A 24830-nucleotide genomic window follows, 5' to 3' on the forward strand; every position below is an offset into this window, starting at 1 on the left:
TAATTTGCTCAGACCTTCTCGACAATCAGTCATTCCATACAATTCTATTTCTCCTCAGACTTATAAAAACAATTTGAACTTCTATGTAAATAAGAATTTTTATCAAGAAAAATAATGTGCATCATTTTATTAACTCCCTTAATGTGTCTTAGAAACTTTGAAGAATTATTTAATAAGTGCTTACAAATAATAAGATAAATTTCTTAAATATGCATCTAATTTAGACTTTTTCTGGTTTCCTACATGAGAACTTATTATTGTGATTCAGGAAATGGAATCTCAAAGGCTATAAACTTAATAACTGGCATTATAATTATGAATATATCATTCCTAATATAAGAAAAGAAGAGGAACTTTGAATTATTTTTTAAGAGTGGAAAATGTTCAGTAATTTTGATCTTTCTTTTCTCTTGTCAGACTAGTCTACACTCACTGTCTCCATTGCCATACTTTGTGTCTTCATTTAATGGCACTGAGCCTCACCACACCATTCAAGGCATTTTCTAAAAATTAGTTAACTATCTGTTTATCAGATATATCAGGTTTTTCTCAGTCTTCATCATTCTTGACCTCCTCACAATCTCTCTTAACCTGAAGATATTTTCTTTTTTTTCAATTTACCTGTCCATAGACTCTCCCCAAAAAGTTTATCTGTACCTTTCACTGTCTCTCCTCAGTCTACCTCCTAAATAAATCATTGAATTTAGCTGTCAGTCTGAGTGGGTCCATTCTGGTTTGTTTACCCTTGGCATTTTCCCTAAAAGGAGAAAATTGTTGGATAAGGAGGCTTATCCTTCTAAATGTAGGTGTTCCTCCAGAATTCTACTCTTGGGCCCCATCTCTCTTTCTAAATACTTGTCTTTAGTGGACACTTCTATTTCTGTTTCCAGTTTAGAATCTCCTGCAAACTAACTTCTTCAGCTGATGTTTGTTTGTGAGATCACTTGTCTTCTAAACATCTAATACAAATATTTCTAGTTCAATTAGAATCCTCCTAATCTCATGACCACATACATAGTCCATAGATTTGGTAAGCCCTATGCATTCTACATCTGCAATTTCACTCTCATCCATCCACTACTTGGCATTTCTAATTACAATACTGCCTCTTGCATAGATCAGTGGCTTTCGACTGCCTCTTTCTACAATTCACATGAGGTGAATGGTATTCCTGTCCAGAATTCACTTTCAAGGACATTTCTTTTTAGCTATTCCCAGGGCATATGGAAACTCCCAGGCCAGGGATCAAACCTGCACCACAGCTGTGACCTACCTATGATGCCACAGCTGTGGCAACACTGGATCCCTAATCCCCTGAGCCACGAGGGAACTTCCTTGAGGGCACTACTGCATTCTAGCCTACAGAAGACAAGCGAGGCTTTAGGCGCAGTGCCAGTGAACTAGCTGTAACACCGTCTCCTTTATCATCAATATCATAATATCAGGAGCTAATAGAAAGCAAATTGTTGAGAGTATGGCATCATTACAAAGGTTTAAACTAGAATCTGTTTTGATTATTATTTTTTTAAAGTAAATCAGTCAAAAAGGTGGGTTTTATTTACCACCTGCTTTATCCTTGGACAAGAGACTTAACCTGTCTGTGCTTCAATTTATTCATCTGAAGAAGGAGATAGCATAGATACATGTCTCACAAGGTTATTGTGAGGATTAAATGCATTGATAAATGCAAGGCCATTAGAACAATGCCTGATACATGGTAAGTTTTAGTAGAAATGAGCTATTCACACATTATTTACAACACAACTGCCACTGCATTTCATTCATGTATGGATAGTTACAGTAAGGAACTATGTTCCTAGACTGTTTCTATTACTATAGTGTTTCTTCTTGCTGCCGTTGTTCCCTGTGTAAATTCAACTCCTTGATTTAGAATTGAGGTTTTGATAGAGGTTGGAGTAAGGGATAGTAACATTGGGAGACGTTTTATGTTCCATCACTTGTCTTCAATCATATTCTCTAGTTAAAAACTGCTGCGGAATTCTCTGACTTGATTCTTTTTCTTCCTCTTCTCTCTTTTGAGATACTTTTAATCAGTTCCTAGCTCTGTCTGCAAGTGATTCAGTGACTTGCCTAAAATCATACAGCTAGTTATTTACAAAAAACAGGAATAAATTCTTCTATATAATAAGTATAGTTTGGATTTTATTCTAAAAGCATTTCCTTATGTTTGCTCATATTGAAATCTAAGGCCACTTTCATAATATCCACCTACCATATTATGATATTGTCATGCATTTTTTTTTTTTTTAAGGCTGCCAGCCTCAGTATATTGAAGTTCTCAGGCTAGAGGACAAATCAGAGCTACAGCTGCTGGCCTGCACCACAGCCACAGCAATACCAGATCCAAGCCACGTCTGTGACCTACACCACAGCTTACAGGAATGCCAGATCATTAAACCACTGAGCAGGGCCAGGGATCAAACCTCAATCCTCATGGATACTAGTCAGTATGTTACTGCTGAGCCACGACAGAAATGCTGCGAATTGTATTTGCCAGTTTGACATTTCACTATCTAGTAGAACTAAGTGCCATCTGAAAATTTGGAGATTTTATTATTCCCTTATTAATGTACATGCCATATTAAGATAATTTGCAAAATAATCAACAAATCTCAGCTCCAACTCAATTCCAGAGGACTGTTCCATTTTTCCAACATGCTGCTTCCTATGCCTAAGATATTTTCACCATGACCAGACATCATTCCTTCCATTCAGTGTTTGTTTGATTTAAAACAACATTTAATAATGCAGTTGTTAAAAGCTTTTGGAATTCTACATAATTGCTTTTAATAGGCCAGCATTTAACACTGCAATCCTTAAACACTTGAATAACTTTGGGTGTTTGTAAAAAATGAAAATTTGGGCCAGTACCAGTGAGACATCAGGCCCTCCCAGAATCACACTCAGCTAGCAGAATGTACAGTGTCTTTAAAAATAAAGCCTGCATCTTTCCTAAAACTTCCCAAAAGAAGAAAGTCCTAGGCCTGTTCTTTCCCTGGGAGGTCTCAGGAGAACCTGGATTATCAAATGTACCACCCGGACTCCATTAGCAGGGTTGTTCTATTCCCCTTGTTCCTTCAGACAGAGAATGAGAAGAAAGAGGTATTTTAAGATCTGTGTTCAAGTTGTCCTCAACCTGTAAATCCCAGGAATCTACATTTTCCGTAGAACTTCCCAGATATTTCATAGATTAAGTGCAATGGAGAAGCACTGTGCTAATAACCACTAATTGCTAAGTATACATTTTTTAATGCTATATACCTCTTCATATGTTCTAAGCTCTTTATAGCAGACAGGATTTCCAAACAAAAGGTGGATGAAAGACTATATATAATTGAATCATGTTGGGGAGAATCTTGGTAAAAATTCAGGTTCTTGGGACTTTCCCATAGGAATTCTGCTTCAGTAGGCCTGTAGTAGAGTTTGGAGATATTTATTTTGACTGCATCACTAGCAATTATTATGCTCAGTTAGGTGAGGGAACTTCTGACATTTTATCTCGATGAGCAACTGTGATTTACATAAAGTGTTTGGCAGTCATGGTATTTTGCAATTGCTCAATTGTCTATAGAGTAATTGAAAATGTATTTAATTCACAGATTTAGATCACCTTTAAGGTAATTATTGAAATTTAGATTAATATTCTGCTTTTGGAGGAGTGTCCTCATAATGGAGCTGTCGAAGGTGCCATAGGTCCTTTCATTTTATTTAGATGCTCTTTCTATTATTAATAAGATGCCCATTTTCCTGTGGTTGCCATTTTCCCTTATCTTGCCTGGCTCTGCTGTTCTTAATATGATCTACCTGATTTTTCTCTGAGCATCAAATAAGGTATTTAAAAATAACCTTAAGTCTCCCTATGAATCATTTAAAATGATTTCCTTCCATTTTTTTTTTTCTCCTGAATTCTCACATTCTGTCTCAGTTAATTTGTCTAAAATTGAGTAGTTCTATGGTGGATATTTTAAGGTTCCCCTATCCTTCAAAGATATTAACTTTATATCCTTATTTATATCTTTCTTTATTGAATTATATTCTAATTTTGTGATCACTTTTATTATCCAGTACTAAAAATCACATGCATGATATTGCAGATTCTAAAACTACTTCTTCTGGAAAGTCATTTGTAATATTTCGAAGTGTTTCTTCCATCCCTATGAGATATTTTGCAAATTTATCATAAAATAACGAGACTGATATTTTAAAACAAATGTCCTGAAACTCATATAGTCAAATGAGTGTTATGTTCTTTAAAGTAGACATACTGGGAAGCTGTTTACTTATACTGATATAATTTCATCATTATTCAAAATATTTTAAAACTGAATGATTCATCTTTGTCTTTTATAGCCCTTGTCTCTCAGCGCTGGCAAGGGGGGGATAGCAGTTGCATAAGTAGAAGGCTTGAAAATGATTAATGTTCTTCCTGTGTGCCAGGCACTGTGCTGAAAACATTTCATACATTCTCTCATTTAATTCTCACAGCAAAAGAGCACTTGAGTTTATCTTTCTTTTGCAGTTAAACAATCTGCCATACAAACAGGTAACAATTCAACTTATATGTGTATGACTCTAAGGGGTATACTGCTTGACTGAACTGGGAACTTCCATATGTGACAGGAGCAGCAACAACAACAAAAATAATACACACACACACACACACACACACGCACACACGTATATATATATGCTGCTAGCTGTTATATTTCATTGCTCAGTTACCACCTGATTAAGGGACTCACACAAGGTCGTAGAGTTTTTCCCACCTTATCGTTATGCCTCCCTTATAACATCAATGCCAGGTTGGATGACTTTATCAATATTACCTAAAATTAAACTTAAAGGATACAATGAAAGATGATCCTCAGTATGAATAGCCATCTATCCTAGAAGCAATCTTTGCTTCTTTCCACTTTTTTCCCTACGAATGATGTGAGCATTTTCTTCTCAGGTAATCAAGAAAGAGAATCCATCAACTTTATGAAATTAGATAGCAAGTAGAAAGTAACCCATTTAAGTAAAATTGGGGTTATGTTCATCTTTGGGAATGACAGAATTCATCTATGGAGAATGTAAGTTTGCCCACTATATTATGTGTTAATTATCTGTCAAAATATCTATCAAGAGAATACATAGCCTAATTTTCTTAATAATTAGTAAGTTCTACTTAATATTATAGCACAATTTTTCTTTAAAGTTTGGGTCTTTTTTAAATGTCTGCATGTTAAAATATTTAACTATGAAGAACATGATGAGTGTGCCAAATCAGAATCCTAAACAATATTTGTCTCATTCACTGGTTTAGCAAATAAATTAAAGCCAACAAAAAGAATAGTTTTCTGCCATCCGTACATTGTGATGATCAAATGCGTATAGTATACATCTTACTGATGGCCAACTCGAAAATGATTCATGTATATAAATAGCTTCACTACCACAATTTGGTCACTGCCATAGGTCCTTCTCATTTTGTCTTTGTGTAAACAAAAGACATATCCTCAAGAAGCTTTTAGGGAATTTGAAATTCAGAAGTGATTAAAAGCAGAAAACAAGTTTGTTTTTTTTAAATGGAACAATTTAGAGTCTCTAACCTGAGAAATGGATTCTCAGATCTGGTCTAAATGCAGCAGAACTAAATTCATTAATTAAACAGTCATTTAAGTGAATAAGCATTCCGTTTTAAGAAGTAAGATGCCACAGGGAGAACCAGAGATCGGTATCTTTTACTTTAGTATATATCAGTTAAGTCATATCATTTTGCTTTTAATATCTTCTTAGATAACTTCCCAGGAGGAAAGGATTAGGGGTTATTTGGGAAGAGAGTCGGATAGGATGTGAAGAATAATGGGAGGGAATTTGGCATCACTTAAAAAAAAAAAAAAAACAAAAGAGGGACAGAATTATTGAGGCAGACAAATTTTTTGTAATCCCAGTTCTGCCTCATTTTATTCATGTGACATACCCTTTCTAAACCTTGGTTTCTTGAGTCATACAATAGCCTTGAGATTGTTGTAAAGATTAAAACAATTATGCACGTAAAGAATCTGGCACAGTTCACAGTTTGGTGCTGAGAATTCTTGAAGAATAATATGTCCTCTGTTCCTCAAAGAATTCGTGGTCTAATAGGGAAGATAGACAAAGTGATGGTTCGCTTAAAATAAGTCACATCACAATGTGCAAAAAGTAAAATAAAGAGGCATCGTATGTCAGGGGGATCAAGAGGACAGGCAGTAACTCCACAGGGCCATCCAGAGCATTTGCAGAGTGGAGTTGACATTTGCACGTGGTGTTGAAAAAGAAAAGGAGTTTGTCAGGTGCCCCAATTCTGGGCTGGTATTATAGCCGTAGGGAAAAAATACACCCAAAGGAGCTAGGGAAGAAAGGTTAATGAAAAGAAGTGGACTATGAAAACAATATATCTTTCAAATTTCTGTCTGAGGTTGGCTTTGCATCTATGAAGAAGCAGGTTTAGGGAGAAGAGGTAGTTTATTTTCTCATGTGATGTAGCTCTAAATTTATTTAGATCATGTGCTATGAATGAAATAGGTAGTAATCTGAGTTAAATAGCAACCAAACCATTACTTATCATTTTCTATGGAAAAAATATATTTGGCTCCAAAGTGCTTATTTGTGGCAGAACACATGGACTGTAATTCATTCATTGCCTATCGTTACAGAGAAGAATAGAAAGTCTGAAGCCAGATGTCATGAATTCACATTCCAGCTGTAGCATTTAATAGCCATGACTTTGGTCAATTTTTCAACCTTTCTAATTCAGTTTCCTCAGAAGTAAAAGGAGGATAATTATTAAACTGATTCAAAGGGTTGTAAGGATTAGAGCTGATACATCTAAAGGACTGAGAAAGGTACTTGGTGTATTTATGGTAAACCCCATATGTGGACTGGGTATTATTTTCACTACTATAATATCATTGTATTTGTAATAGTGATTAGTGCTTGACCTGAAACATACTAGGCCTCTAATTGTAGTTTTAGGTTTTATTTTCTCTCTACAATTTTTTTTTTAATCTTTTTAGGGCCACACCCACAGCATATGGAGGTTCCCAGGCTAGGGGTTGAATCAGAGCTATAGCTGCCGGCCTGTGCCACAGCCACAGCAACACGGGATCCAAACCACGTCTGTGACCTATACCATGGCTCAGGGCAACACTGAGTGAGGTCAAGGAAAAAACCCATATCCTCATGGATACTAGTCGGTTTTGTTACCACTGAGCCACAACAGGAACTCCTCTCTCTATAACTTTAGAAATTTTATAAAAAAAAAGTGACAAATCTTTCACATATCCAGTTATGAACAACATTTAAAAATAATACTACAACTAGAAGTAAAAGTCAAGATCTTATAGATCATAATTGCATCTATCATTAAAATGCTTACTTCCCCAAACCTTGATTTTAATAAACCTATTCAAACGTGTGGAATAAGCAGATTTGTTGAGCTAGAATAAGATGACATGTAACTTAAAAAAAAAAAAGAAGAGGCAAATTTCCGAAGATGTTTCAGTGTTACAAATGCAGTGTTTGTGTAGTCACTGTATTTGCAGTGAACATGTAGCTGCAGGTACAACCCTGCTTCTGGATTTTTTTCTGAAAACATTTACTTACACCCAAACAGAACTAGGACGATTAGGAAAGGAAGGTCTCATCTCCATTATGAATCCTCTTCTAACTCACTCTCTTCTTTTTCAAAGGGAGGAAAATTGTATCTTTTACACTGTATTGAATACCAGTTTTTTAATTGCAGTTAATTTCTAACGAGAATAGTTGTATTCAATAATTATATTTATTTGGTGGCCAAAGTCTTTTTGTCCTCTACTTTGGCTTAATACTAGATATGTTCAACAAAAAATGATTAGGAAACTTAGCAACGCTGTTCTGCTCTTGTATGTTGCCAAGTCAAATAGATTACTTTGTGAAAAGAAAGGCATGAAAACTCAAATACATTGTGATTTATTCATCATCATTAACAGGCTTATGGTAGAATCTCCTTTCATCAATGTTAAAGATCTAAGATAAATCTCCATTACAAAGAATAAACAGTGTACATATATAACAGTCATTCCATTTTAAAATGCTGTATCTTTTTGGTTATATGCACATGTATACATCAATACAGAATCAAAAACTGGTAAAAGTAATTTCTCTTTATAAATAACACTGAAATCTGAAATTGCCTGTAAGGATATGATGGAAATTCTAGATTTATAATATTTTTCCAGTCCTGAGAAATAACAAATTCTTGAAGGAATTTGAATATCAGTTGTCATGCTGAAACTGAAACACCTCTGACACGAACACAGCCTAAACACAGAGTGAGATTTGAACCCATGTTTTTTTGTTGATTTTTGGGTTTTTTTAAAATTTTGTTTTAAATTAGAAACATTTACCTGGTGTCTGGACTTACTGAGGTCAGGTTCCTTGTGTCTCAGCACAGAAAGAATTAAATGAGAGACAAAGTGATAGGCAAGAGTAGATTTATTAAGATAGGACACTTGAGAGGGATATAAGCCAGCAGGCCAGAAGGCTCTACCCCAAGGATTAGGTGGGCTAATAAAGTGTAGAGTGAAAAGAGACCACCTTCTTCCTCATTCTTCAAGTAGTAAGCTTACATCATTAGCTCCTCCGTATTGGGAGAGTATTTGACCCTATGAGGTCAAACTAGGATTGTCAAGGGCTTATTCAAATCAGCAGAAGGATGGCATCTCAAGCTAAAATATGTCGAATCATCTCAGATTTCCATATAATGAGGGTCTTATACTTTGGAATATCATCTTCCACTTAAAGTCCTATCCTTGGTTCTAAGCATCTTGCTGAATTTGAATGTAGGCCTCATTTTAGTTCTCATTTAGTGACCTGAGGCATGTCTTATGCTTTTATTTATGGTTTTATAGTTAAGCAAGCCTGCTTCATTCTACGACATTCTGATAACTTTCTTTATTGATCATTAACTTACAGTTCTCCCAGAGTTCCCTAGGTTTCCCTCTCTATTTATGGTCCCCTACTGGGACTTCTACAACTGCATGTGTAGCTATCCTACTCTATCCCTATCAATTCTATACCTGTATGTATAGTTGGTGTTCAAAACTAGCCCTTATCACTTGGCTTGTAGGAGACTAGTACTGTCTATGTGCATGAACCTCCCATGAATCAAACCTGCATGACCCAAAACTAAGTGTAAAACATGGCCCTAGCCACCGATAAATTATCTATCTCATTATAGAGAAATAAGACACACAAACACAAAACATTAAATAAAACATGACAAAGTAAGAGATTGCAAGTGTAAATAGTATATCTATTTAAGTACATTTATATAACCTTGAATGCTCTAAGAATTCAAAGGCTGCATCCATCATTGTGGGCTACTATGGTAAAAGACAGTATTCCTAAGGAAAAGAAATTTAGTTCACCCGTTCATGGAGAATATTTGAGTAGATACATGGGTTGATAACTTCACTATAACAAGTGAATTAATGTGCCATTACAATCTAACCAAAGCAGTGACTTACAATGTCAAGTAGAAACTAAAATTGAAAAGTTTGCTTTGGAGCAGATTTTTAGACTTTACATGCCAAAATAAGGTTTAAATTTTACCAGTAAGACAATGGGGGATTTTTTAAAGAAAGGAAAATATATAATGATAATGTCGTTTTACAGAGTTGTAGTCATTGTACAGAATAGATTGGATGGAAAAGACTGCAGAATCAGGGGCCAAGGATACCTACGTGACAGAAGACAAGATAGTGAAGGCTTGAATTAAAATTACTCTGTGAAAAGGAACAGGAAGAGACCTGTACAAGAGATACTAGAAAGAATATTATCAGATTCCTTGGTTTGCTCCTGAAACACTCTTAAACTTCAAATTAGAAGTAAAGAAAATATTTATCAGAATGAGTCCAGAATAGTATATCAAAATTTTCATTTAGGAAAATGAAACCAAGTATTCAATAGGAGAAACTTACAGACCATGAAATCCAGGCTGACCCAAAGAGTGACGTGTAGCCAGATAGAATTTGATCAATTTATGGTCAGCTCCACTGCAGATACAAAGAAGAATAAACTCCATTTCCTCATTGCTAGAAACCTCAAAGCAATGACAGATATAGAAAAGTAAACATCATTAAAATGCAATGAGATATCCACTAAAGTAATTTGCATTGTGTATTGTGAAAACAAAGAATAGAGTGAAATTAATTCTTCTAAAGATGGGGACTTGAAATTTGAGTATGATTTTGAAAGCTGAATGGTAGTTTATGAAATAGAGGGAAAGGTTAAAAGAATTACACAGAGGAAAAGATGTGGTTGTAAAGTGGCGTGGTCAGTTTGGGAAGAGGAGAAATCACTGTGGCTACAGTGTGAGATTTGTGAGGAGAGGGTACTAAATATAAGACTAATCAGAGAGATGAGGTCCAAATTGTGAAGGGTTTTGGATGCAGTGCTCTGAGGTTCAGATTTTATTTTAAAAACATTATTGTATAAACAGTCCTTTAAGAAGGGAATTAGCATTAAAAAGTTGTGTTGTTATATACTTGTTTTTTGTTTGCTTGCTTTCAAGACAATAAGTCTGAAAGAAATAGGAAAGACAGATTGACATTCAAATGTCAATCTGTGGTCTTGAAGGGATTTTTAGAGAAAGGAACACCCCAGCTCTAATTCTTCTATTGATGACTGAAAGCCAAACAGAGAGGGGATGATTCAGTTTTCTTTTTGATAGACTGGTAGAGTGAAGAGTTAAAGGAACTGTGCCAAAAGAAGAATTTGCTGATAATTACCTAGGATTTCAAAGGATAAGTTACAAAGACATCAGAAAGAAAGACTAAAGGAGAATTAGACGTAGGATTGAGCTACATAGGAGACTTCATTCACACTTGATGATGGTTTTGACCAGTAAAATAATTGGAATAACTGTACCCAAAGAGCTATAATACAAGGTCAAACATAATTAGTATCAAAAGGTATAAAACACCATGATAATCCAGAAGTAGGGGACAAGATTTCTTGCTGGAGGAATTATAGAAGTTTCCTGGGTTTTGTTTTACTGGGAAGGAGGCTGTTTTTGTGTTCTTTTTCCTCCTTCTCCTCCACTTCCTCCTCTCCTTCTTCTCCTCCATCTCTTCCCCTTCCCCTCTTCCTTATCCTTCTGCTCTTCCTCCCTCTCCCCCTCCTCCTTCTCCTTCTCCTTTCCCCCACTCCTTCTCCTTCCCCCTTCCCTTTCTTCTTCATTTTTAATGAGATACAGGTTGAAGTGAAGTTTATTGATAAACTAAATTTTAGTGTGCATGGGATGATATTAACATATTTTTAGATAAAGACCAACAGCGTGTGAGAAGGCTCAACATCAGTTAAGGATTAATTGTATTTTGAAAATAGCAACATTTCTATTACATAAAATACTGGATGCATAAGGGGAAGAGTGAGCATAAATTTGAAAAGATAACTTAGGGCTAGAACATCAAAGTCTATGAGTGGAAAACTACAAAATGTAGGTGAAAGAATCCACAGTATGCTTTTCAGTAGTTGCAGTTAACTCTATTGCAGTAACCTCTTATCCTCCTCAGTCTTCCTCATTTACAAAAGATGTTATATTCTGTCTTGGTGACACCTCTATTTACATCAATGGTCCATTCAATGTCAGTGTCTTGACCTCTTTGCTTCTCATGAACTGTGTACAGTTCCACCTTGGCCACTCAAAAATAACAGCCTGAATTTTGCTATTACCAATCAATCATTCTGCCATCATCAAAATCTCAATTTTAAGTAAACAGCTCTCTGCCCACAGCCTCTTTCTATCCAAATAATTCTGTATATTGCTCTCTACTCAAACAATTTTTCAAACCCTTAGGCTCCTAAATTCTTAGATTAACCACTATTTCACTGTCCATCACACCTTCATGGCTTCATGTGCCTTCTCTCTCTAGCATAGATTACAGAGTTACTCATTATAAACATTTTTCTCTGTACACTCTTAACTCTGTTTTGCCCCAATCTCTCTAACATATTCTACCCGCTTGACAGATCTCTCGCCCCAACCTCAGACTTTGTCCCATTCACATCATGGTGGTATCTATGCAGCTTACTGTGGATTTAAAAAAAAAAAAAAAATCACCTGACTTTAAACATACATTTGCTGGAAATGTAGGATTTTATTTATTTTTTCAGTAACAAAGATAACATCATAGCCATACTTATCTCCATTTATGCTACCTTACCTCTTAATTACAACTAATGAACTGTTCTCGGCACTTCTGTGCACTGGATCTCCTGCCTGCTTACCTGATTCAAGAAATTTCCTTCTGCAATTATCCCCTCTCTCTCCTGTAAGCATCACTTGCTTCCTCCATACTTAATCATTCTCATCTATAAACAAATTACAGTATTTATCTTGAGTAATCCTTCTTTGATTCAACACCCCTTCAGCTTTCATCTTATTTTCTCTGCTCTCTTTGTAGCAAGACTTCTTCCGAACATTGTATAAACTCTGTCTAAGTTCCTCTTCAGTATTTTCTTATATCTAATCCCACAAGGCTTTAATGACCACCACTCACTCCACCAAAGATCATCATAAGTGCAAAAGCCAATGAGCTGAATGAAAGGAAGTCCAAATTAAAGTAATGGCAATCAGAATGGAAAGAAAGGAATGGTTGGGAAAGCTGTTATAAAACCAAAATTAACAGAAGCTGGAGAAATGAAGATGCTTTATTCATCTACAAAATATTTTTTAATCTCATATGACAGTATCACAATAATTTAAAACAAAATATAGATAATCTATAATTTACGATTCCAAATTAGAAAATTACCTTCAATTTTCCTCAAATGTAGAAAAAACATAAGCATTGAAATACATAAAAAATATCCTCAGCTCCTGTATCACCTCTCACAAATCTTCCATGTAGTCATTGACAAGTAGATTCATTAATTCAGTTATCAAACATTCCTGAGTTCTCTCTTTATACCAGTCACTATTTGAGTATACAAAACAACATGGTCCCAGTTCTGGTTGAGCTTATGGATTAGAAGAGAAAACAGATGTTGAGCAAAGGAATGCAGGTGCAATCAAATTGAATGATCCGTTTTACTTGTGGTTAGTTTTACAAAAGAGAGTACTGTAATATATACATATATTCATATATATGTATGTGTATTTTTATATATGGAAAGAGAAAAATAGGGTAGTTTATATTACATAAACAGAATAATATATATCATATATGTGGAGAGAGAGAGTGAGAGAGAGGCGGAGAGGCAGAGACAGAGATTAATCTGGTTAGGTGGGGAGGGGCAGGAGTAGAGGGTCAGGAAAAACTTTTCAAAGAAAGTAATATTTAAAATAAAATTAAATAATATTTGAAGTAAAACTAAGTTATCTCCAAAATTGGAAATGACTAAATGAATTCTGTTTTGCAAACAGCAGGACCTTGTCCTGGGGATGAGGGGAAGTTGGCTTTATAATTTATATGGTACTAGATTTGAACCCCTTACCTGTCACATAATAGCTCAGAGACACTAAGTCACCTATCCTCTTCAATATTCATGGTTTTTTTTCCTTATTTAAAATAGGGATAATCCTATCTACCTTGTTGTGCTTGAAAGATTTAAATGACAATTTAGTTGCATACACTCAACACACTGGGCTTATAGCAGGTGTTCCGCCAATGTTTATTCTCTCTTTTACATCTACAGTCTTTAATGCACACAAAGCTTTGTGATGAGGCTGTGATAATTGACTTTCCCCCTGTGGAAGTATGTATCTTTTGAACCGTACAATCCATAGAGCTTTTGAAATCAGTAAGAGTTTGTGAAATAAAATATGTGGTGAATTGTTTACAGATCAAATCAGGGCCTGGTAGGTTTAGTATCTCAAATGTGAGTGCTAACAGCAAGAGCGCTGGCACTGTCAATAACAAGACTAAAGTGAGAAAACAATCTGAGCAGATTAAAGTGTAAAAATAAACTTTTAACAATAGTTTAAAACAACCCATTTGTCACGTTTTCTCCCAGAGTTATGCAGCTGATTAACTGAGCTGGCAGAACCAATTCCTCCAGGATATTTTAAGTCCCTTAGCTTCTTGAGATTACTGTGTGGATAAATAAACAGCTATGGGTAAGAAAATTTTCCAAAAGGAACAGTCTTTCTGAAGAATGTTAAAAATTTAGAAATAAAAAGCAACGTGAGTGGGTGTTCTAGGTAGCTGCAGGGAAGAGAAGTATACTCAAGTGCATCTAAATGAGAGACTTTTGTTGTCAGGAAGTATATGCAATGATAAAGGAAAGGAGATATTAGAGAAATCCAAGACTATGGGCTATAGTATGGCTTGACTCTTGGGGACTCAGACTGGAAAGTAGATGGATCCAAATAGTTCTAGTAACCTTAGCAAAAGGGGTGTATTTCTTCCCCCCCAAATATGACTCAGCTATTATATACAGTGTGTCCACTCTTCAACCAGCTTGGACTTATCTACCAAATTGAATATACTCTCTCTACCTTCTAGATAGCATATGTATAGAAACTGCTTCCTCAGAGCTTAGGTTTGTCTTTTTCTTATTTTTTAATCTCCCTGTATGCTTTTTTTTCTTGTAGAAAGGACAATAGATATAGCAGTTTATGATTAATGTGTTTAATGCAGTGAGGAAAATCCATCATATTTCTGAGGTATTTTACTTTCTCTGTTGAATGGCAAAAGGATTCTGGTAGAAATAAATATTGAAATGAATTACATAGAAATATAGTTTCTAACTAAGTCACAGTTGAAAAGAACCAACTCTGATTGAGCTGGAAGATTCCCATAGAATTATTTAGAGATCTTCAAAGTATTTGATTATTGGATTGAGCATTAATATGTCATTTGGAGCCATTATATATATATATATATTTTTTTTTTAATTTTCTTTTGAGTCAGTATAGTTCTTTATCCATTCCCACTGGGTCCAGTCCAAGAAGGGCTGACCTTCAAAGAAGCGTCCTCACTGAGGACCTTAGTTTATTAAATAACTGGTCTATTATCATTTTCACATAGGTCTCGGTGGCATGTTATAAAAGTCAAAATGCCAAATCCTCAGTAGATACCAAAATTTTCTTTTTTTCCATATTCAAAAAGCACACAAATATACAGGCAGACAGATGCACAGACACATACCACACACGCGCACACACACACACATGCACACACACTTTACAAAACCAAAGAAAACTTGAGCAAAAAAAAAAAAAAAACCATAAGAGTTTTAAATAATTGACATATTATAAAACTATATATATTTTGCTTATGTAGACATATTTACAGAGAAGTGTCTATAATATTTTTGAATAGAAGTTTATAAAAATAACAAGTTATTTTTTTAAAAAGAAAAACTTTTCACCATACTTCACATTGAAAGTGAATATTCAGGGAGTTCCTATTGTGGCTCAGTGGGTTAAGAAATTGACTAATATCCATGCGGATGTGGGTTTGATCCCTGGCTTCATTCAGCAGGTTAAAGGATCCATTTGCATTGCTGTGAGGTTGTTATTTAATATGTCCTGAAAGTGTGAGTAAAGTATTGTGACATAGCACAATAGCTGTAGGGATAGTGGGAATTATCTTTCTTTCCTCTTTCTTTCCTCTCTCATTTTTATCATCAGTTATCATTATTTGTTATTTATTTGGGATGTTATTTCTTTGTCAGGGGGTTTACAAACCACAGCAACTATATATTCAGATTACTAAAAACAGTAAGAAAGATTGCAGATGAAACATCAAGTGAAATTCAAGTATTATAAAATAAAGATAATGTAAAGCACTCTAATATATTTTTATATTATATATAATTTTATTTTATATATTTCCGGTGAAATAAAAGAAAATCCCCATCACATTTCATTAAATAATTTCAATGCATTTAAATGTGCAGACCGTATAATGTGAAAACCATATTTCAGTTCATAAGGTCTTCATTTTGATGCTTATCCTAGGTACACTTTCATTACATATATTGTGCTCAATTTACCAATATGTAGTCACTAATAACCATAAGTATGTATAATAATAACTCCAGCTGCTACCTCTAGATAAAATCAGATGCATATCAATTGTTGCAGCTATTTTTCCCTACCGAGTGCTCCTGAAAATTTATCAAGCCACTGTCATCCTAATAGACAAATAACAAAATATAACTTTGCTAGATATTGTTATCATTTATCTCCTACTTATATTTGAAGTTTCTCTATCATTACCTCTTCATACTCAATGCAATAGAATTAAATTCCTATTAGAATTCCAGACAGGATCTCACTTCCATGTCTTTGCTAACAGTCTCTTCCACTTGAGAGTCACTAAACCTCCACAGACACATCTTTAACTCCAATCCCACTGTCACAATCCACTTAAACCAGTTCCCTTATTTTTCTCAACTTTCCTAGTCAATAAGCACTCCTTCCTGTCAACTCCCATAGTACTTTATCTGTACTTTTCTAATTTCATTTATTCTCTTTTATTAGGAGTTTTATATAGATATAGAATGTTTATATCCTCTATTAGAATTTACATTCTTTCCTGAAAGTTACAGTGTTTTAAAATGGGACAACTGTATATATTGATTTGTTTTGGCCCCATGCCACTGTCATTCCAACTTGTCCTTTGCCTAAATCTAGAATATAATAGACTCAGAATCCAAAGAAGTTATAAGATAGACCCTGTCATAGGGTCACCACTGGCTATGCTGAGCCCACCTAGGCATCAGTCAGAAGTCTTTGGGGCTGCCACTGAGAAACCTAACTTGAAATAACTTTAACAAAATGGGAATTTATTTTATTTAGCTTAGAGAAGGGCAAGAAGCTAAGTCCCAAGTATAAATGACATTCAACCAATAGTCTTTTTCCATCTCTCTTCTTTCCACATTGGCTTAATTCTATCTAAATTGGCTTAATTCTCTTTAATGATAAATTCCTTTCTTCCACTGGTGGAAGCTCCAGTGGCTTTCAGACATGCGGTCTCTTTTTTTGCCACAAAGGAGGAACTGATACTTGGGATCCTGGTCCCTAGTTCAAAAACGCCAACCTTGGCCACTCGTTCATGGATCAGAGATTTTCTCCAGGGCAATGAGGTAATCTAATTGTCCAAGCTTGAGTCAGATGCCCATAACAAGTTAATAACTACAGCAGAACCTATAGAAAAATAATGGTTCCCATTTAACTCACGTTAAAGATAGAAGCACCTCCTCCCCACTCCACTCACCACGCCCCCCCTCCCCCAAAAAAACACTGAGAAGATAGATGCTATTCTTGGAAGGTAAGAAACAATTGTTGAGTACAAATGGCAAAGATGTTGAAGACAGAAATATAAATTATCATTATTTGAACATGACAAGCCAAACTTATCAGCCAAACTTTTTTTAAGTCATTAGCTCAGCCAAATTTTTAAGATTTACTAGACGTGAATTCTTGACCCTAGATGTGACATTACTGTGAATGTCAGATGGAAATGGCATTTGATTTATTTAGTGACTGCAATCAGCTGGATACTGACCAATCAGAACTGATTTCTAAACAATGAGGAGAAAAAAAAAAAAAGCAGCTCTAGTACTGTGAGTACCAGTACCAGTGCACACATGTTAAATATAATTTGCATTACTGGTACGGCAGGCCATAGTTAATACAGTATGAATATAGAGCCTGTATACCATTTTTTCCCTCATTTTAGTTCATTCCACTCTAATCCCTAAATGACAAGTGGCATGATAAAAATCAGACTCAAGGTGAGTCCAACTTTGAATTTCTTGAATGTACATAAAATCACCTAGAGAAACAATTATATATCCCTAGGCTTGGAATTGAACCCTGTGGCCTGAAATTTTAGTAAAATTTCCAGATTATTTCAAAGTCATTAGCTCTTTGTTCTGCAACCCATTTGAAGAAACACTGCTCTAAATTGCACTCCACTTAGGGAAAAGCACCAGAGCACTTTGTAAATAGTTGGGATAAATAAGAAAATCAACAACCATGAAGACATAGAAGGAGAGTAATGTGCTCTCAGTTGGAAGGCTTCTGTTTACTGGGAATTAGAGTAATTTGAGGTCATCTTCTAATGGCATGTAATTCGAAAGTAGGGCAGCCAACTGAGCCTGAAGAGACAGGTGTAGGGAAGGAGAGGAAGACACAGTGCAGTGTCTCTTGAGCATATTTAGCTTAATACTAGGAGCTCTCAAAAAATTAAAGAGCTACCTTGACTGAAGAGGTAAGCCTAATATTTAGACCTTTAACTATATATCTTATAAGACTGTTTTCCTTTCCTTTCATCATCAGACCCTTCTAAAAAAAAGAAGAGAAAGAAAGAAATTATAAGCTAAGCTGCATGTCACTTGAGATATTAAAAATTATAGCTGAAAGTAACCAAACATGCATGCTGGACAATTAATGGTTAATATAGTACATGTGATATGCCTGGACTCTTATACTCTGTGATTAAAATTCCTCAACAGAGTAATGTGCAGAAAATAACTGTAAACTTAAGAGAAAAAATTCCTATTTTGCCCCATTTCCACCAACAGCTTTCTATAGGACTTTGAACCAGTTTTCTGACCTCTTTGACTCTGCCCTCTCATCTTGGAAAGAAAGAGGGTAAATTATATAAGCTAAGGTGAACTTTAGCTCTAACGTAATTATCCTGTGAAGCATAAAGCAAAACTTAGCTCCTAAATGTAATCAAGTTTTAAAGAGCAAGGAGCAAGACATATTTAAAGAGCTTTCTCATCGTTGTTTTGTTTTCTTTTCTTTTCTTTTTTAGGTCTGCAAGTGAGGCATATGGAAGTTCTAGACCCAGACTAGGGGTCTAATCAGAGCTACAGCTGCCAGTTTATGCCACAGCCACAGCCACAGCCACACCAGATCCAAGCCACATCTGCAACCCACTACATCACGCTATTCCTTAACCCACTGAGCAAGGTCAGGAATTGAACCTAAATCCTCATGGATACTAGTTGGGTTCAGAATCAACTGAGCCACGATGGGAACTCCTCATCTGTTCTTATGCTCTCACTATCAAGGTAAAATTTAAAAGAACTAGTTATTTCTTACAGTGTAGCTCAAACTAGGTGATATAATTTGAGGCCCTATATTTAAACCTTTCAATTTTATTTTTTAGTATATGGTTCAAATATTAGCAAAGCTCTTGGCCCTGGGCTGAGTCTTACCAATGTCTTTTATCATATGGTAATCATTTGAGAAGCCTCTACCTGGACAAAATTACTTTCCAGTTGTTACCAGGAGTGTCCATCCTTTAAGTCATTCTTAAAAATTAAAGCTATAAAACAATGTCTTCTCTGCAATTCACCAACATTATTGGAAGAAACTCAAAGGACGTATAGGTTTGGCTCCTCTTAGTAAATCCTTGGTATTGTCAGAGGCATATACAGATTTTGAAAGGCCTGGAATGTTGTATAATTATTGGACCTTCTTAAAAAAAAAAAAAAGAGTAAAAGGTATTCATCTAAAAGTGGATTCAAAAGGGAATTTTTAGTTAGGATAGAAAAAAAAATCGAAACAAATTACTGGCATTTTGGAGATTAAGGTCCTTTTCTTCTGAGACGTCTTTAAACAAATTACTAGGAACGATTATACGGAAATATTTTCTAAATTCAGCCTGACTTTCACTGCCCTTCTACAACATTCTACAGTACTCAGCAACTATTGGCACTCACAGGGACCTGTGCAAGTAGGAAATTAAGTTTAATATACTTAAGTTTAATAAGCATCGTGATAAGTCATGTATTATTAAATAATCATATTTGTAGCAGACAGGAACAAGAATTCTACAGAATCAATGTTAAGAGTGGATGAGGAGATTGGAAGATGACTTCAGGGACTGCTTCGTGTGGGCAGTTAAATGTAGCCACTAAACAGGATGCCTGGGAGTCCTTCTATAGGGGCTTATAAGTAATAGGGCATTAAAGATAAACTCTCATCACTGGACACACTCAGCCAGGTATCACTAGCAGGCCAAATGCTGCTATTCAGGAGACATATAGGAAAAAAAGAAAATATAAAAAAATAAAAGGAAGTTCGCAAGTATACAGGGAAGGCAGAAGAATGTAAAAAAAAGAAGCAGAAGAGAAACATTATTAAGAAAGGGAGATGTGCTTAAACATCTGTTTGGATTGATGCAATAAGAAAAACCATTCTATTCACTTGCTATACATAGACTCTTTGTGCGGAAGCAATCAAAGAAGTTAGCCTGCCTGATAGAGCAGGATTTCATGTTAATGATAGTTCTTTTCCCTCAGTTTACAGATAGAAAATGAGACACAAAGAACACTGACCTGTCAGAGATGCCAGTCTAGTCATGAGCAGAGCCAGTGTCTACAAGCCCAGTCTCTGATGAAAGCATCAGTGAAATTTTCTCTATGATTGCTTTGCAAAAAAAAAAAAAAAAAAAGTTTAAAAAAAAAGCAAAAAATAAACAAAGATAAATCTTTTCCTCAGTGAACTTAAGCACTTTTCCCCTTTTTTTTTTCTTTTCAGCTGCCCCTTGCAACATATGGGAAGTTCCCCAGCCAGGATTGAATCCCAGCCCTGGCTGCAACCTAAACCACAGCTGCAGCAATGCTGGATCCTTAACCTACTGTGCCAGAAGCGACCCAAGCTGCCACAGTCAGATTCTTAACCTGCTGCACCACAGCAGGAACTCCTAAAATTGTTCACATTTATTCTTCAAGGCTCATCTCAAATCAAAATTTAAAAAGAATAAAATAATAGTAAAGGTTTTCTTTGTCAAAGTTAACAATTTCTCCCTTTGCCTAACCAATGCATCTTGCATTCATGTCTTAGGGCATTTATCTTCCTCTGTCTGGGTTCTCCTCTCCTCTCTCATCCCACGCACATACACCAAGGAATCACACAAAATCCGTACACATACACAGATCTTGAAGTGCACATATGCCCCTAAAGAGAGACAGCCTCATACACACAAGCTCCTCATGGAAGCATCTGGACTAAATCATAATTGTGTCCTCTGAGGTACTTTATACATTAAGATCTGCTAAAAAATATTTTTGAGAGAAAATTAGCTCCAGGGCTGCCTGAGGGCACAAGCAACTGGAATTTACCAGGCCTCCGCCAGTGCATTGTTTCTTGATAGACCAAAGCTCTCTCCAATCTCATAGCTTTAACTGCCACCTGTGAGTGATGGCACTAAGTGGATATCACCTGTCCAGAAATCATCTCTATCTTCATCCTCTGGTTATATTCTGAATATCTTAAAGGTATCAAAGGCAGTACTCCTAAAATGAAAGTCATCAGCTTTCCCGCCTGAGGTACATACTTTTTACTTTTGCTGAGGTCACCAACCTCCCAAACTGGAAACTTTAGTGTTATTTTGACAAAGCCCGCAACCTAATCACCAGCACCTATACTATATGCTGAGTTCAAGTCTTTCTTGGATTTTTCTCATTCTAGTGCCTCTTCTCTTTTTTTAACTACATAACTCAAGTCTAGGTTTTCAATACTTCTACCTTGCATTACAGAAATAATGTAATTGATTTACTGGTCTTTGCTGCAACTCCAGTATATGCATCTCCACAAAATGCCATTCTCATATTCAAACCCCAATGACTTCAAATTACTTACGGATTAAAGTTTAAGGGTCTTGCTCTGATAATCAAAGCCCTCTATTTTTTGGACTCCATTTATACTTCCAGATTTGGCTAGTATGATTTCCTTCACATACCAAGAGGCCAGAAAAACTGATATTCCTATTTCTGGAGGTTTCCCATCTCTTTGTCTTTGTTCCTGCAGTTCCATTTACTTTCTCCTATCTTTCTCACACTTACAGAATTGCTGACTATGCTTATAATTCCCCTCAAATGCACATGGTACTTCATTCAGGGCACTCATCACTTCCTATTTTACGTTACAATTATTTTGATATATAGATCTTCTCCCATCCTTGAGTGTATGCTGCTTCTTTCTTTGAAGAATACACTTGTTGGATTTCCATCATGGAACAGTGGAAACGAATCCGACTAGGAATGATGAGGTTTCAGGTTCGATCCCTGGCCTCACTCAGTGGGTTAAGGATCTGGCATTGCTGTGAGCTGTGGTGTAGGTCGCAGATGTGGCTCGGATCTGTCTGTCTTTGCTGTGGCTGTGGCGTAGGCTGGCAGCTGTAGCTCCGATTTGACCCCTAGCCTGGGGACCTCCATATGCCACTAAAAGTGCAGCCCTAAAAAGAAAAAAAAAAAAAAAAAGTACACTTGTTGAGAGCTTGAGAGCATGACTGTGCTGGCTGATTTATTTATTTTTGTAACTCCCACAATGCTTAGTAAAATACTTGCATATTATAGATAGTCAATAAATATATGTTGATTTAATAAGTAAATATTCATTTATTTGGCAATGGCAAAGAAAGTTCTGAGACCTTAAGTTATTTTTTAAAAGTCAACACAATTCTTTACCATGGGAAATGTTCATAGTCATTTATTTCCTCAGGAATATAATCAGAAGCTAAATTACCAGTGTTGATTAAGATTTTCAATAATTATTATTTTAAATGGTATTGAATATACATGCAATCCAGTCCTTAGGGGAAGATTGGGATTTCATCATCATGATTGAGTCTAAGTGTACATTTTATTTCAATCCATTAAAAAGTTAGCAGTCATCAAACAGATATTAACAACACATTGCTTTTCAATGTAGCATCTCCAGTATTGGAAAGAAATTGTGACATTCATTTTATGTTTAAAGACTATTTTTTATTTCCCAGGTGTGATGGGAGAATATGAGCCGAAAATTGAGGTCCATTTCCCTTTCACAGTTACAGCTGCTAAGGGAACAACTGTTAAGATGGAGTGCTTTGCACTTGGCAAGTAAGTACATATTCTTCTATAATTAGACACAATTATTAAAATATGATGTTTTATTTTTGGATTACTTATTTTGCTAGGTTTTATTTTCCTTGAATGAAACCTTCAAGCTCTTTGTGGCTATGCATTTTTTAAAAGAGCAAATGGGAATTGATAACCAATTATAATTATCTTTCTAGTCATTTCTTTGGATAATAATGTATATAGTTTTGCTATTTGAACATAAAAATTCTTGAAATAAAGAAGAGCTTTACATTTCTCTGCTTAGTTTTACTGTTTTAAAATTACAGTATCATTCTTGAATTTTATTCAGCAGTGATGTAAATAGAAAGGGGATGAGGTACTACCCTCTCCTCATGAATAAGATATAGTAAGTGAAGAGTATAAAAGTCATAAAGCTGATAGTTACAGTCAGCCAATTGATTACTTCAGTATCTCTTGAAACAATAATAACATGATAGCACCAGCTGTCAATATGTACAACATATAATCATTCTCCAAATCAGAAAGATGATTTACATCACATTCTAATGCCTGCTATGCTTAATGATTCTATTTCTGAAGGTTTAAATTTCATGGTATATAATCACTTGTCAATGATGTTTACAATGTGAGAATTGGGCATAGAAACAGGAATGGGATTTTGATTATATTTGATTAGAGTATTATGATTTATTTTAAACAGTGTGTTGGTGTTTTGGTTTTTTTTAAGGTGATAAGACCTCAGAGCCCTTTCTAAACTCTATAATTATAATTAGCATAAATGCATCTCTATCAGAGTTACTAACATTCAACTTCAGTCATGGTTAGCTAACTCCGACAGCATAACTAAAATACTTAGAGATAAAACATGCCCTATAAAGGTAGCTAACATAGGTTTAGCCTATGGGTGAGAAAAAAAAAAACATTAAATATGAAAAATTCAGCTATAAGAGGAGGTTTAGGCATGATAATAGTAATCACCATGTTTTCTAATATTAAGACTCAAATAACACATGTAATTCTGTTTAAATTTAAATATGAGCAGTATCATAATAGATTAAAAATAAAAAAATTGTTGCATGGTCCATCAAAAGTGTTGAGTGGCCAGCAAAAGATTCCTGTAAACAGAAAGATATATCAAGAACTTAAAATTAATCTAGGAGTTATTTGGCAGATATCTGAGGAAGACTTCCAAACCTATATATATATATTAGTTAAATGAACAAGATTAAATCATACATTAAAAGTCATGCTTTTCACCATTTGTCCATACTGTGGTATTAAGTAGGCCTTGAAATGTTCCCAACTGAACCACTTGCTTCTGACAAATACAAAAATAATTATTTTGGCTTGATGTCAAAGGTTTTAGTATATCCTACAGTTAAATAATTCTTAAATGCCAGAATTTGCACTAAAGCCACAAACAAAAGGAGGTCATATTGTAAAACAAATTAGAGAACTGGATTTATAGAGAAAAAGCAATATGGGAAATTTCCCCAGGCAGCCTTATTTAATAACTTTGATGTGTTTGCTTTTGGAAGTCTTGAAATATGCTTAGTAAATTGATCCTTACAGTCCCTTTTATTCTAGGTAGGATCCAACTGTCAAATTAAGTTCTTTTAACACTCTGTTTTCTTCAACTTTTCTGCTCCTTCTTTGCTACTCACTCTCCCTCAACAAAAATAAATAACCAAATATGAAGATAAAGAAAACACATAGCCTGCCAAGGTCTCTGCCGCCCATTTGATATTCTTTATGTGAAGTGTCACAATTATGAAAAAAAAACATGTTATGCAAAGCTCTGTCTAAGGACTAACCTACCACTCCAATGAAAGTAAATAAGATCAAAGAAATAACATCTTTACAGGTGTTAATTCCTTTACAGCACATTATCATGGGGTGTAGATCATCGTTAAGTCCCAGCATGATCACAGCAATTTCAAGTAAATGCCTGAGCATCTGCTTGGTGC

At 35.2% G+C, this 24830-nt stretch overlaps 1 protein-coding gene across 2 annotated transcripts in view; it reads left to right on the forward strand.

The window, feature by feature from the left end:
• The window catches only part of CNTN5 (contactin 5), a 1210258-nt gene that overhangs the window by 894432 nt on the left and 290996 nt on the right, over window positions 1-24830 (forward strand). For both annotated transcript variants that reach the window (XM_003129801.6, XM_021102337.1), the window contains exon 9: window positions 22779-22881. In XM_003129801.6, coding sequence (XP_003129849.3) covers window positions 22779-22881 — 103 coding nt within the window. The remainder of the gene's footprint in view (window positions 1-22778; window positions 22882-24830) is intronic.

This window comes from Sus scrofa, chromosome 9 (assembly GCF_000003025.6).
Source record: "Sus scrofa isolate TJ Tabasco breed Duroc chromosome 9, Sscrofa11.1, whole genome shotgun sequence".
Lineage (NCBI taxonomy): Eukaryota > Metazoa > Chordata > Mammalia > Artiodactyla > Suidae > Sus > Sus scrofa.